The sequence below is a fragment of the Tinamus guttatus genome, unplaced genomic scaffold, assembly GCF_059628265.1.
Source record: "Tinamus guttatus ecotype Peru unplaced genomic scaffold, ASM5962826v1 Tinamus_guttatus_pri_ptg000639l, whole genome shotgun sequence".
NCBI classification, from domain to species: Eukaryota; Metazoa; Chordata; class Aves; order Tinamiformes; family Tinamidae; genus Tinamus; species Tinamus guttatus.
Window position 1 is genome coordinate 2745782 of NW_028289173.1, and position 13749 is coordinate 2759530.

Consider the following 13749-nt stretch of genomic DNA (forward strand, 5'->3'; position numbering starts at 1 on the left):
TTTTTTTTGCAAAAAGGTAACTTTTCACAAAATATACATCATTAGGTCATAATTGGGCTGAACACAGGGACCAATTATTAGTAACATGTTAATTTCTTTCAGTGGTAGCAGTTTGCCAGTAGGAGGCACCAGCAACAGGAAGAGATGTTAGGATGGTAGGAAAACTGAGCTCATTGTAGCCTGATTGGTAGAGCCTAACCACTTACAGGCACCTACAGCTATTACCTTACTCAACACTTTCTCTTAATTCGCATTTCAAACATACTACACTGAAAACAACAACTCTGAAGTTAACTTGTGAGCATGGACGAATGTACATAAGGTTTTGGTAGTCATTTAAAGCTGTAATTGATACGCAAAAAAGTTCTACAAACCCATTACAGATTAAAAAGAAATAACCAGAATCATGGTATTACATACAAAATATTCTAGCACAGAGATGAATACAGTTATCAATTCATTAGAGAATAAAATTGTTATAAAAAAGATGATGCCTTTTAATCACTTAAGAATAGCAAGTAAGAAGGCAACATTCAGAAAAGTGCACAGTAGAAAAGAATTGTTCAGTTTTCTGAGAAAGATGAATTTTTCTTCAGACATCAGGTTTTTTCAGAAATGTAGTGGGTGAGGCTTGCTTATGTTCTTTCCAGAGTCAGTCTCTTCTGGCATTAGCTTTCCTTGAGGCGCTTACTCCGATATGTAGGAACGATACATCAGAGCCACAATAATTGCTGCTACTGCTGGAATCACCCAGTTGGACCACGAACTAGAAAGAAGTTTTTAGAAATCTCACTTTAGAAATTGTCACCAGCAAATCTTAAAAAGGTTAAGTGAAAACTGGTTAGCAGAGTTGCACTGTTTTTGTATGGCCACCAACACTTTGAAGTTAATTCAAATTACACTGATACCTTAGCCAAGTAAAATAGCTTGTAACTCTAGCACAAAGTACAGAGTACTACAGTTGTACTAGAGTTAAAACAACTTTGCGCAGAGGACAGTAAGGTGCTAGCCACACTTAAAGACATGGCTTGCTGCACAGAGCAGGCTCATTCATTCAAAAGCCATTCTAACAGTCAGCATCACATGATGCTCTGGAATACAAGCTCACCTGCCCCTCCAAGGGGCCTGCAATAGTCCCCTGAGGGTTCAGTGTTAGGCTACACTGTTATCAGTGCATCAGCAGGACACTACTACTATACAGCTAGATTGGGTGGTGCTTACAGACATTTAAGTCTTGCCCCTCTTTCTGAGGCACTGTTCTTCATATTGCTTCTTAAATCTGTTACAAAAATGGCAGCAATGGCAGCAAGTGCCTTCTACATAAGTCAGCCAGTAGCCTCTGGAAAGGGAGGTTTAGGCAGCAAACACCATTTGGTAGAGACTGGCACACATTAATGAGAAAAAGTCCTCCCAGTAAGGTAACATCTAACAAAATGGTGCATAGGTAACAGCTTGGACTTTACATAAAAACAATTTTCATGAACATCTTCTGACATCAAAGCTTCTACTAGGTGAAAACTATTCAGCTTTCAAAGCTTCAGAAATATTATCTTAAAGCACTTCAACTTTAACATCGGGAGTCATACCATACCTGGAATCAGACTGCACAGTGGTAATAAGAGTTTCCTGGAAAACAAAAACCATAAAAAAGTTTACATCAGGCAGATATTTTCCATCACTAACTAGCCACCAAGTTTCTCAATACTGACAAAATGGGACTAACTGCTGCCTTTTCCATATATAACAATTCTCAAATTTGATCTTCTGCATTTTACTGTTAAAAATTTCTCCAATCAGATGCAACACTAAACTCAATTTGTTGCCTTTAGAAAACATTGTCTTGGGCATCTTGCAACTGTTGTGTTTGAAGTTAGTGAGCACCAGTATTAACCTGCTGTCTAAGCTTATAAAGTTCAGAAAAAGAAAGGAAACACCCCGACCTGCACCAGCTTCTGACACAAGCCTTTGGTGAAGTGTGCTTTACCTGCAGGTTACATCTTTGTTCCTAAAACAAGAGGCTGAGTTACTTTGTGGGGGTGCTGTTTGCGTGTGTGGCATGGGGTGTTTCTTGAGGGTTATGATTGTCTGGTTCTTTATAGACAATCATTTCTTGTATACCTAAAATCTAATTGAAAATGTCTCCAAAGTAACACAGATATATTAGTTATGTGGAGCTTATGTGAAGCAAATTACTGACAGATCTCTGGATGAAATGCAAAAGAACAATTTGTTTAATACAGTGTTTAAGATTGTAAAACAATTTCAGTCAAAATATTATTCTTTTTTATATTTTGCCTTTTTTTTCTTTTCAATTACCACAATAAAAAGAACACTACTAAATTAAATCCTAGCTACATGCAATACATCTACGTGAAGATTTTTCATTTCCATACTAGTTGTACTAGGCCATAACTGCATTTAAAAGGTCTAAGACTAAAACTAGATCCATTGCTGAATATAAATCGGAGTATTTATAAATCAGCTAGAGCGAAGGACTCTTCAGATCCCTTCATACAGTTTCAGCAGGCTGCTTTATCACATATAAACATATGATCATTTCGGTGTATTAAAAGATACCATCTTTAAAAGGACAGGCTCACAGTTACCTCTGTATTGGTTTTGTGGTTTGCTCCAAAGAGAATTCTAATCCCAAAATGGAGCAAGTTGTGCCCACCTCTAAGGCTAAAGCCTTTTGCAAGAGACTGGTGTTAATCCACAGGGCCAGAGGGTCCTCCCCATCTCCACCCCTCCACACAAGCACTAAAGACAATAGGAAACACATGGGCCACTCAAAAATGAATTTTTAGCAGTATGACAAAAAAGCTGGCCTGCTTCAAATACAGCACAAGGAGAAGGGACATTTGAAAGCACCTGCCTCCTGAAGGCTGCTAGAAAGCCTGGGTACAGGAGCCTAGCTTACTGCTAGCACACATCCAGAGCGCAGTGGCACACAGAACTACCCCATCAGCTACACCCACCCTTCCTGCTGGAGAAAAGGGTCCCTGGCTCTCCAACAGGAACCTGGAGAACACCCAGGGCGTGCAGCTGACCTTAGACCACCGCAACACACAGCAACAATTCAAACAGTGTGGGAAGGGGTCATCCTGAGGCATCTGAAATCCAACTGACCATAGCTTGACCAAATTTCCAGGGCAGAGTATAAACAAGAGGTGGTATTACAATTTGCACAGGGCAATTTGCTTGCTGCTCTTGCAGCTTAAGCATTAATTGCCCTGAATGTAAGAAAAAATACAAATGTCAGATGCTATTCTTGATGGAAGACACTGACATACTGTTCCCACTCCATTTTCAAGTTTAGTATGTTACTTGCATTCCTCCATAAGTATATTTACTACAGTGAATATTCCAATGTTTATTCTTTACTTTCTTCCCTTTAACTTAAGAGACTTTACAGAAGTGATTGTTCTTGAAAGTAATCTCTTAAGGAGCACAAGCAAGAAGATCCTATTACTAAAAGGCTCCATTTTAAATTATGCTTCACTATTTTCCAAGCACACTGCTGTGCTGTTAAGCCAGCTCTGAGCAACATCCTTTATATACATGGCAGCAATAGGTGTACAAGCTAATTCCTCCTGCCCTTCCTCCTTTAAGAGAACTTTATGAGTGTAATAGCTGACTGCCAGAATAACCTTATTTGAAAAGAGAAAAAAACATTAGCTGCAAGGCAGTGTGATACTACTTTGCTAGGACACTGCCACCAACATCTGCTGAAACAGTCAGTATGTGAACAACACCTGAACCTTGAAAAAGTGTCACTAATGCTAGTTAAATAATCTATTTTGTAACAATTATTCTTATACATTCTGTATCTAACACTGTTATCAATGTACTGCTATAGCAAAATAGTTCAGAATCAATGATTTTCTAGTGTTCGGATTAAAGAAAAAAACACTTTACAGACAGGATGGTTAAACAAGTGTTTTAGAGAGGAGAAAGAAGAGACATGTAGTACTTTAGTGTAGTCCCACCACTTCACAGCCACCCCTTGCTTTGAAACCACATAAGTTACAGACAAGACAGCACAGATAACAGGAATAACTCATAGCAAAGGCAGATCAACAGGTCTAACAGATTTATGACCTGAAACACTATCCTTAAAAATCAGCCTGAATTATTTTCACCTCTGAGGTAGAAACACCTCAAAGTGAGTGTACTGTGTATAAAGACATCACCTTTAATGCCTAGAAGTGATGTGATGTTTCAGGAAAATACTTACTGCTGGTTTCTGAAGCTTCCATCTATCATCCTGTGGAAAAATAAGGAAAAACACTTAGAGGAAGGGGAAAAAAAAAAAAAAAAAAAAGCATTCAAAACCTCATTTATCATTAAAGTCAGGTCACAATTCTATTGTGCTGATGCATATCTATTCCTTCTTAGGAAAGATATTTACAAAAGATACAATAAAGAAATGAAACCACTCTAGCACATTTCACTATTTCTTACACCCATGTCTTTGTATCTCCTTAGCCTCTAAGCAGTACACACCCTTAGCTTACATACACATTACAGTAGTACCAGTTTACCTCTGCCTAGTCTGCTTGTATCACGGACAAAGTTGCCTAACTAGTACTGATCCAACACAAAAGTCTAACTCTATGGCTCTGGCATAAGCTCATTCAATTTTCCAACTAGCAGAGAAATTCATTATAAAACAGGCAGTGTATCATCTTGATAGTGTTGTAGTTGTACATAAGACTATCAACTGCTTACTTCCTATCATATAAAAGCACGTGCTTGTTTGCTAAGAAATGAAGATTGGTAGGTAGGGTAAGAAGAAGAGTTTTAATATGCCAGTCATGAGCAGAAAGATTACAAGTTTATTAGGTTATAAATATGAGGTAATTCAGGCCTGATGTGTATCATGAGAGGCTACAGTGTTAATGGCTATCAAAATACAGCTTAAGATGTATACAGGATCAAGAATTTTACTGTGAAACGCACTACTCAAGACTGCTCGAGGATATTTACCCCAAAGGCAAGACAAACTCATACACAAAACAAACAGAAGAGGCAGTGACGAGCTATAGTGCTAACACTAGTGGTTTTCAACTACCAACATGCAGGAGAATATAGGAAAAGGCAAGTCAGGAGGAAGCAAAGGCAAAAGTCTCTAGCTAAGGGATAGAAATAAAACCTTTGAAGCTTGAGGAAGGAAAAAAGGTGCTTGTTAAAAATGTAGGAAATTGCAAGGAGAAAGTAGAAAAAAAGCTGACACAAGAACTAGTGGTAACCACTGAACAGCCTTGACAGCTTCAAGCATGTAATGGTGATACTGCACAGAACAGAGGTGTCAGACTGAGACAAACAAAGCATCAGACAATAAGGAAACTGTTACAGCAAAGAAGTGTCTAGGCAGACACATGAAGACTCAGACTGCACTTGCAGATCCAGATGGAGGCCTGATATACATATTTACAGTGATGAAAGCATAGAAGGGACTGTTAGTAATCACTCTGCACATTGAGGTATCTTTAGAAAAGGCTTACACATACTCTGACATACCACCTTTAACGTCTTATGTCTTGCTTTACCGCTGTTTTTATAGAGCTCATAGGTCAGAAATGATTCCTACTCTGTTTATTAAATAACCAAGCTGAAGCACATTTCAAAGCAGCAAATCTACACGTGACCATTGCTACGGTGTATTAGTCAGCTGCTGAAGACAGATCCTACCAATCTCGAGCCCAATAAAGAACTGCAGGGCTGGCAAAGAGCCAGGCTATCAACTCTCCCTATTTCAAAATCAGTCCCCAGAGAAGTATCTAGAGACAAGAGCACTGCTGTACACAGCAGACACCTTACATACTCACCGGATGAAGCTCCCCAATAATAAATGTCTCTGACAGTCCCCTTGCATCTGTGGAGTGGCCAACATCTTCAAAGTTCTCAGTAGCATCTCCCCCAGCCTGCTCTCTGAGGACCTCTTCACCTCCTGGGTGCTGCAATTCAGTTAGTGTTGAATTTGTTAGTGGAAACAAAGCTATTTTGGCAATTCTAAAAAAAAAGAAGTTTGACCTTGCAAAAAGTCATTGAATTTACTTTAAAGCAAATACCACCTCTTTAAATAACTCTAGGGCATTATACATTCTCAGAAGTCAAAAAATGCAGTCTCCCCTCCACCAGTGGCTGATCAGCATAAGACAATGCCAAGAGCAGCTGCAGAAGCATTTACAAACTAGCAGGAGTTGTACTCTCTTCTCCCATCTACAGGAACTCTATGCATTTCAGACAAACAAAGCTTTATACAGAAAAAGGATAAAAGTCAAGAGGCATCAGCTGCAGCAAGCAGCATTCAAACTACATAGAACGAAGTTATTCACAAGAAGAATGATCCAACGCCGAAACAAGTTGGCCAGAAAACCTGAAGGATTTTCATGCTTGAACCAGGCCTAACTTAATACTACTTTGAGCAGCACATTGGGCCCTTACAAGGGTGCTTTACAACAGAAGTTACTGCATGACTTCATCCCGTAATCCAGCTACTTTGAGCTGCTTTAGCACCACTGAAAATTCTTACAAGACACTACATTAGCTTAACACTTGGTTTTAGCTGACTGTGGAATCACAAGACCACACTGCTGACAAACCATCACGATGGAAAGGAGTAGCTCTCCTAGCATCTCCCATTTCCTCAACCCATTACCCTACCTTTAATCTAGATCCCTGCTACCGATTGACTTCTATTCTTCCCCCAGATAGATTTTTGTAATTGTGCAGTTTCACAATCAAGTAACTCAGTATATAGCATAAGATATACCATACTTTGTAGTTCCATTAATTTTCTAAGTGCTAAGTTACTCACATAAATAACATGCTAAAAAGTTTGTCACTCGACTTAGAAGTGGGAAACTACTCCGTAAACAGCAGTACTGATTAGATAAGCAAGCTGAAAACATGTTAGTAACAGGGCCTTGCAGTGCAGCAGGAACAAGGCAAGTTCTGACACTTTACAAATGACAGAAGGTGACAAACATGCTAAACCCTCTACCCTCTAGCACACTGCCAAGACAAATATGTACAGCCTCATGATCACTTAAAACTGATCACGCTGCATTAGACACTGGAGATGAGGAGGAGTAAAAATAAATAAAAACAACACAAGACTGCTGTTGTTTTTATTTATCAAAGCTTCTAATTACTTCCTTTGGTGCCTTTATTCTGTTTTTAAGCACTTCTGATGACTAAGCCTAGAACTATAAAAATAAGCAAATCCCCCATATTGTTTGTGTTCAGGTATACTCCATGCAAGATGTACAAAAAGGTTAACTTACACAGCACATGAGCTGAAGAAGTGTGTGAGCATGAGCACTTCTGCCAGTCTAAGCAATTCAAATTAGCATTTACTTCAAATCCTCTGTATTCACCTCTTAAACTTCCCATTCCTAAGGAAATAATTCTTTTTCACACTCATCAAAAAACACTAAGAATTTTCAACTGTGCCAAAGCTCTAAAACTTGTAACAATCCTTTCAAAGGCAGTTTTCTCTTCCCCTACACCCTTCTTTAAAAAGAAGGCTGCAAATACTGGGAGCTTCCCCCTTGCCGCCCACCAAAACAGTTAAAAGCACTGGTGATCCCCACTATGACTAAGCAAAAGCAAAGAGATTAAGCAATTGCTAAAAGGAGAGATTACACACAGCAACTGAGCCAAAAAAGGTTAGAAAAGTGCGTGCAGAATAAAGATTATGCAAGCAGACATGCAGATATGGCATGCAGACCAAAATCCTGCCCTTGAATCCCTTCTGGTAAGTGTTCAGGGAAAGGACAGGACCAAAGTTGAGAAAGTGTCAGATTGCAATGCCTTGAAGTATATAGTACATTACAGAAACTGAGCTAATCTCCCAGATACAATTTTTAGACTTAATTATGGCAGTATCTAGAACATTCTTCTATGCCACACTATTGAAATATCTTCCCCAAGCCAGAAGAAGTTACTCGCCCAGGCATGAATTGTGCTGTATCAGCCATTATGTATTACACTAAAAGGATTATCTTGAAATACATGTTGCTTCTTAAGCAGAAGAGGAGGCAGAGCTCCTTAGAAAGCTCACTTAACAAGCAAGGCATTCACAGCAGCAACATGAACCAAAATTACACCACTCATGGTGCACTAGAAGCGTGTACATCCCTGTCTGTACATTGCCATGAACCATGCCTCGCTCACAACAGCAAATACAACACCAGCTACTCCAGCAAAGCGTCAGAGCACATGTACCTTCCTCCCTCTAAGAAAATAAGGCAGAGGACTCTTACTAGCATAACTTAAGTCTATACCAAATCAGCCATTTCACAGCCTGCTTTAACAAAGCACTTGCAGACAGCTGCCTTGGCATTTTCCATGGTTTGATAAATCTCTCAAAGTCTGGTTATATTGGGCCCTTGTTCACACTTCCATGGAAGCACACAAAGCTTGCTATCCGAAGTTCTACTTCGCTGAAGAGACCCTTGCTGGTCCCTGGAACCAAAAGTCCACAAAATGCAGAGCTGACCACTCCTAAATCAAAAACCTGCTGATAGGTGGAAAAACACTTTAGTTGTTTGTAAAATTTGGGCTCGAAGAAAAGGAAAGAGCTTTTGCTAATTAAGCTAGTCTAGCTCATTCCTAGGATATTCCCAAACATAAGAACATAGTAAGTTATATAACAGAAGGCTGCACAAAGCCAGCAAAAGTGTAACTATAAATTAATTTCTAATGTGCTGCTGTTAGGACTGTGTAAACTTCAGATAATGCAACTGCACAGCTATACTCACTGTTGTCATCCAGGTCAAAAGTCTGTAACTACTTCATTCTGAACTCCTATCACCTCTTCTCCCCCACTCCTTTGCTCTCCACATAGTCATATAACTGTGTCACAGTTCAAGACTCTCTTAAACTATAACTATCTTAATTCACTCTCTTCCCTCCACATCTGGACCCTAGGGTCAGGTTTAATTTTCAGGGAGATGGGCACAGTTCACAACCAGTGGCAGCCCCAAGCACGACACTTTGCACAACAGGGTATCAGAAGCAGAAAGGAACAGTGGTGGAGGCAGAAATATCCTGGGAATCTTAAGCTTTATTGTGCAAGAAAGACAAACAACATATTTGCTTCAAGGACACTTTCATGTGGCAGGAAGAGTTCCCATAAAGCATATCCTATCAACTACCAACATTATAGGAAAATTCTATACTCAGTTTTAGGAGTAGCTATTTGATGACCCTGTATTTTTGAAAGTGGTTATTATGATTTCAGATGAAGTGCTAGAGAAACACCCTGTAGCTCAGCAACTACTCCCCTGCTTACAAAACTATTGTAAGCTTATAATGTTTTGCAAAACAAATGCGATGCTAGAAACTGCTGTTCCTTCTTCCCCCCTCCTCCCAAAATATTCTCAAACCCTCCTGTAAGTTTCACTGCAATATTAGAAAGTGACAACACTGATTTAAACCTTTGCACATCAAGCTCTGCAATTGACAGATTATATACCAGGCTGTTAGTGACACCTCTAAATGTAAATGATTAGTTAAACTTAGGAAATTCTACACTATTATCCCATAGTATGATAACATCAGACAAACACAATTTATCACTGTAATGTGGAAAAAAACATTTTACAATGCCATCTGGTACAATAAAACCTTGTTCTTTTCTACACCTAATAGCATTTTTATTTGATCAGCACTTCCAGAACACATCTTATGGGAGCTGTCCATCCTCTGTTCAAATATACCCCCATGAAAGCTCAAGCTCATAAAAAAAATCTAAATTGGCCATTTATGGTATTTTCCTCTACACAAACTGCACTCCCAAACAAACTTTCAAAGCCACCAAAATAACCCTCATCAAAAAAAAAAAAAAGTCCTCATTAGAGGTATATTAAGTGCATATGCTGGTTTGTTTCCAGAAAGCAGGCTTTCTTGGAAGTAGAGACATTCGTATTTATGTTACTTTCTCTGCTTAGTTTAAGTAATCCAGCCAAGTCCCACAGAGACATTGGGAAGAATCTCACTACAGGGGTAAGTAGACCAAGCCACTGATAACTTTCTTCTTATTTTTATAGGGCAAGCTCTTCTTGTTCAGGCTCTGATGTCAATATGAGGAGCTGAACAGCAGGATCGCTTTACTAAGCTAAGGGAAGAATAACATCAACCAACCAACATACTTAACCCACCAAATGTCATTTAGTTTTGCTTTTATGAAAGAATTATCTTTACTATAGTCACTACAGCCACAAGATTCCAAATGTGAGAACACATGCATTCTCAGTAACTGTATTCCTTCAAACATGTAAGACCTGAAACTAAGTTCTCTGTAATACTGGTCCAACAGCCTTTGACCCAAAAAGGCTCAAAAATACTGTTTCAACAAAGAGCTTTCAGATACTATAAAAGCTGAAGTCTTTGGATTTTCTCTCTTACACGGTATACTTTCATAAACAAAATTCGGATATATATTCAAGTTAAAAAACCTGATCCTGAGATCTGCTGTTTCAAGAAAACCAGTTGTTAAAGTTTTCACCTTTAGCAATCTTTAGGACAAGCTGACCAAGTTCCCAATCATCACTTCATCTGTATTTTGAAAGATCTTTTCTTAGCCTGAGGACAAGGCTTATGTCGTCACCCTACATACCAACATCCACGCTGCCTCAGTCCCTACCACTTGCTCAGGGAACACACACCACACACACACACACTCCACTTTCAATGAAGTGCTCCTAGAGGCTGAGGGCTCCCAATAACAGCCAAGTTGCACTAAGGAACAACAAGCTTTATGAAAGGCAAACAGCTAGTTAGAGAAAACATCCCTCCCGCCCCACCCCCCACTCAAGCCATGTAGCACAGGGATAAGCAGCACTTGTGTATTAAACACAAGAGAAGTCAGCATAAACTTAAGAACAGCTGAAATGCTGTAAAGTTTAAGTTCATAATCCTGAAGAGAACATTTCCTTAGGTTAGGGCAGGAGCTAGAAAGACTACGTGTTTAATTAAGAAACGGGACTCCCGATGAAGGCAGTTTTTGTTCACAGCTCCACACTCACTAGAACAGTGGCAGTGCTACATAACCTTCTCCTTTGGAGGAGCAGCGGGAGCGCGGCGATGCCTTAGCGGCACTTGCACTGAAGTGCTACTAGACTTTTAGTAAGAAACATTTAATCCTCGGTACAGCTTAAGCTTTTCTACTCCCATAGGAATCTGCAACAAGTGAGGCCAAGTTTGACTAACAGCACTATTAAAACCGCTTGTGTAATTCACACTACACTGAGAGCAATTTACAATACCAGCATTTATAGAAACTCCACTATCTCTTTACCTATATTGTGTGTAAATCCGTCAAGGTGTCTGACGGCCAAGGACACATTACCACATCACTTTATAAATTAACCACATATCAAAAGGATTCACGAAAAGGTGGGAAATAAGTTATTGCCCTATTAAGTCCTTTCATGCAGGAGTTCCACTCTAGGACTCGCTAACACAACACATACTACAACACTCCAAACCTTCACTCAAAATGAAGCCGCACTATTGAGGACTGCTGAGGGAAAACAAACAAAAAAGATGTTATCTGATCTTATTCATTTATTATCTCAGAACATCAGCACTCCCGTTCAAGGTTCAGCTCCAAAGACAACATTAAAAGCTGCCCAGTTCAATAACAGAATTTGATCCACACGTATCACAGAGCTTCAGACATGGCACTGTTGCTCAAATAACAATTATAATCAAGTCTAGTTATGGAGGGGCTAAACTTTTTTGATATGTTAGTAAACTGTCAAGTAGTATTCTACTTGAAGGCTTAAATACACTTTTTTGGAAAACTATGTATAAAACAGTACTTCTTAGCATCTACCACCTTTATCACATATTCTGAAGGAAGAGGATGCGATGTTCTGTTGATAATTAGTAGCACAGAGAAGTTTGTTAGCTCTGTTGCTTTTTGTTGATTTTTAACTCTGTAGAAGAGCTTATAGCACTGCTGTGTACCAATGAAAATTGATCTAGTTTGGAAGAATAAGTTATTTCAATTTATTAGACTGCACAAATAATTCAATTTCTCTCCATGGCTTTGCCATTTTAAGCAAAATATGGATGAAGATAACCCATAAAAAGAGGGGTTTATTACTAAAAGTGCTTAATACCATTAATATCAAGATGGGGCTATAAGCAGTCACATAGGCTTGATTTTTAAAGTGTCATTATCAACTCAAAAGTCTTTCTCAAGTTAATAAAAAGCTGTAACAATGATTTTTTAACTGGATGCTACATCATTGTCAGCTTGAAATAACAGAAGAGAGAAAGAAACCTCAAAAAAGAAAAAGGACGAATAAATCCTAGCTATACTTAATACCGAGGAAAAAAAAACTTAGTATTTGGCCTTCTAAATCTCCACAGGGAGGGGAAGAAGAAAAAAAATGCCGCAACCCAGCCTGGGGAGCTACTCTATCTACCAATGATTATTACATTGGTTGCTTATTACATCTGATTGAGAGCCTCAGCTGGAAAAGCTGAGGCCCGCAGCAAGAGCGCACACTCCAGAGGCGCTGGGACTGCTTCACTACAGCTTCACCACACTACATGTTCAGAGCCCTGCACGCTAAAATCGCTGTAAAACCACAAAACCCGTGGAGAATATCGTTTCTGATAAAGGTGGAAGATTTAAGGGGGCAGGAGAAGGAAGCTAATGTTATTGAATTCTAGCCAAATAAATTAGTTCTGAGAGCTCAGGAGAAGGGAGGCCTCCAGCGTCCAAGCTTTGGCAACGCAGAAACTGGGGGAAGAAAGTGTCCGAAAGCAGCCCAACAGCCGAGGCCCTCGGGCGAGCGCGAGCGCAGGCGCCTGCAGGCCCAGCGCGACACCCACCTCCTCGAGGAACTTGGTGACGTCGTAGATGCGGTTGTGCAGGATGAACCAGGCACTCTGGCTGTTGTTGTGCTTCTGCACCTCCTCGAGGCGGTAGTAGCGGCCCCGCCACGACTCGTTCCCGCTTCCCCCGGACCCCACCATCGCCCCAGCCCAAGAGTCACCCGCGCGCGGCACCCGCCGCCTCCGCGCCTGCTATTCACCCCCCGCGCGCGCGCTCATTGGAGCCCGCGCCGCAGCCTATCGCCGCTGTCCCCGCTTGGCCCGCCCCCTGCGCCGCGGCTTCTCATTGGCTCAGCGGCGCGCTCCTCACAGGCGGCCTTAGGCCTGCCCGCATATGATTGGCGGGCTCTGCGCAGCGCCTCGGTCCGGGGGCGTGGTCGGCTGTTAAACGGTGTCCGGTAACGGCCCAAGGGTCGTTTTGCTGTTCCCTAGCGCTGGGGGTTCTGCCCGTTGCTCGGCAGTTGAACTAGGCGGTTTTGTTTGGTGATCTTGAACGTCTTTTCCAACCATGGCTACGTTCGTGCGCGACTCTGTGCGCCGGAGTGTGCGCACTAGCGGGCAGGCGGGCTGTGACACGAGTTACCTAGCGGCCGCTCCGGTCAGTTTTCAGCGGCTCGGGGTTGCGGCTGGTAAAACGGAGCTGCTCGTCGCGCCGTTGTTAGGTGCGCAGTATTCCGGCCCTTGTGCAGTACTTAGAGTTAACCCGAACTGCGTGCGTACGGCTTCACTGAAATAAAAGATGTTCGTGGGCTTGAACCCCAGGCGAGGTTTAGAGCCCCAAAGCGCCCGCTTTGCGCCTTGCCAGGTTGTCCTCCGGGTTGTTACCGCGCCCTGAAGCGGGCAGCGAGGCGGCTCTGAGGGGGGCGCCCTCGTTTTGCTGAGCTG

At 41.1% G+C, this 13749-nt stretch overlaps 1 protein-coding gene across 1 annotated transcript; it reads right to left on the reverse strand.

The window, feature by feature from the left end:
• Window positions 1-383: 383 nt before the first annotated feature.
• Window positions 384-13025, reverse strand: CYB5A (cytochrome b5 type A). The gene is made up of 5 exons (XM_010224598.2): window positions 12862-13025; window positions 5832-5960; window positions 4238-4267; window positions 1592-1626; window positions 384-766 (listed from the first exon to the last, which is right to left on the reverse strand). Exons 1-5 carry the CDS (start codon window positions 13003-13005, stop codon window positions 688-690), a joined length of 417 nt encoding a protein of 138 aa, XP_010222900.1. The 5' UTR covers window positions 13006-13025; the 3' UTR covers window positions 384-687.
• Between the last annotated feature and the right edge of the window lie 724 nt (window positions 13026-13749).